At 35.3% G+C, this 1,764-nt stretch overlaps 1 protein-coding gene across 1 annotated transcript in view; it reads left to right on the top strand.

Moving 5' to 3' along the window:
* ncstn (nicastrin) overlaps positions 1 to 1,764 on the top strand; it is a 16,740-nt gene that overhangs the window by 13,640 nt on the left and 1,336 nt on the right. The window contains exon 15 of the mRNA XM_016565488.1: positions 1,304 to 1,513. Coding sequence (XP_016420974.1) covers positions 1,304 to 1,513 — 210 coding nt within the window. The remainder of the gene's footprint in view (positions 1 to 1,303; positions 1,514 to 1,764) is intronic.

Consider the following 1,764-nt stretch of genomic DNA (forward strand, 5'->3'; position numbering starts at 1 on the left):
ATAATAAATCAGCATATTAGAATGATTTCTGAAGGATCATGTGACACTGAAGACTGGAGTAATGATGCTGAAAATACAGCTGCGCATCACAGAAATAAATTACAGTTTAATATATATTAATATAGAAAAACGTTATTTTACATCATAAAAATATTTCACAATATTACGTTTTTTCCTGTATTTTTGATCAAATAAATGCAGCCTTGACGAGCAGAAGAGACTCCTGTAAATAACATTAAAAATCATTCTGATCCCAAACTTTTGAAGGGTAGTGTATATGCCTTAAAATGTTCAATTAGTGTCATCAAAAGAGAAGAACACTTTTTATTTCAAGCCAAGTTTATTGCTTTTTACAACATTGTTTCAAATCAGCTTTATAGCAATTCATAAAGTTACTGTTTAAAATTAATAGAGCAGTTTAGAGCTGAACTATAGGATAGTTTACATTCAGTGACCATATAAACCAGATGAGATTTGCTATTAGTAAAAATGGCAAATGTATATGGCTAAAGATTGATATTGATATAATTCCTGTCGTTTGAAGTTAGTCATTCTTTTTGTAGTGATATTGAGGATTATGAGAGCTGTGGCCGGTTGCATAAACTGCTTAGACTAGCATTAAAAGTTAGACACCTAATTTTTCTTCAAGACTGGTCCTAACTTTTACATGAAAACTTAGATTGATCTCATTTGAATCTGAAAATTAAGACTGATAACCACTCGGTTAACTGCTAGTTAGCCAAACTAGTTCTTAAGACAGATAGTAATTAAGTTTTTCACGACACCAAAATGTTATTAAGGCAGTGTCCTACATAGACCAAACAATCCCAGAATGCATTGTGACAAGCCCAGGAATATATATTTTCATCCCAGGTGGTGGACTGATTTTTATTTATTTGTTTCATTTTATTATTTATTTTTATATGAATACATTTTTGGTTTCAGTTATTTATTAATTATTTATTTTTATATATTTATTATTAATTTTATATTCATTATTTTAGTTTTTATGTGCACACACACACACATATATATATATATATATATATATATATATAGGTAAAGTTTTACCAGAATGCCCTGCTCTCATGCTCTGTGTCTGTGTTTCCCAGAATGCCCTGCTCTCATGTTCTGTGTCTGTGTTTCCCAGAATGCCCTGCTCTCATGTTCTGTGTCTGTGTTTCCCAGAATGCCCTGCTCTCATGTTCTGTGTCTGTGTTTCCCAGAATGCCCTGCTCTCATGTTCTGTGTCTGTGTTTCCCAGAATGCCCTGCTCTGATGTTCTGTGTCTGTTCTCTCTCAGTTGTTCTCGTATTTCTGGGTGTCGGGTCCGGCGTCGCTCAACAGCACCGGAGAGCCGTTCTGCGTCCGAGCGTCCGTGCGTCTCTCCAAAGCCGTCTCTCCTGCCTTCGAGCTTCTGGAGTACGGCTCTCCTAATTATTCCACATGGACCGAGTCCCGCTGGAAGAGCATCCAAGCGCGCATCTTTCTGGTGGCCAGCAGAGAACTGGAGGTAACTCAGCCGGGGCTCTTAGAGTTCACCGAAACAAAACAACAAAAACATTTCCATTTCTTAAAATATAATAAACTTCAACTGAAATCAAATAAAATATAATAAACTTTAACTAGTCACAGCAACATTTTTCACCTTCGTTTAGATTAATTTGATGCACTAAAACTGAAATAGAATAATAATAAAAACTATATGTGACCCTGCAGCACAAAAGCAGTCTTAAGTCGCTGGGGTATATTTGTAGAAATAGC

This window comes from Sinocyclocheilus rhinocerous, unplaced genomic scaffold (assembly GCF_001515625.1).
Source record: "Sinocyclocheilus rhinocerous isolate Xijiao unplaced genomic scaffold, SAMN03320098_v1.1 scaffold242, whole genome shotgun sequence".
In the NCBI taxonomy this organism is placed as follows: Eukaryota; Metazoa; Chordata; class Actinopteri; order Cypriniformes; family Cyprinidae; genus Sinocyclocheilus; species Sinocyclocheilus rhinocerous.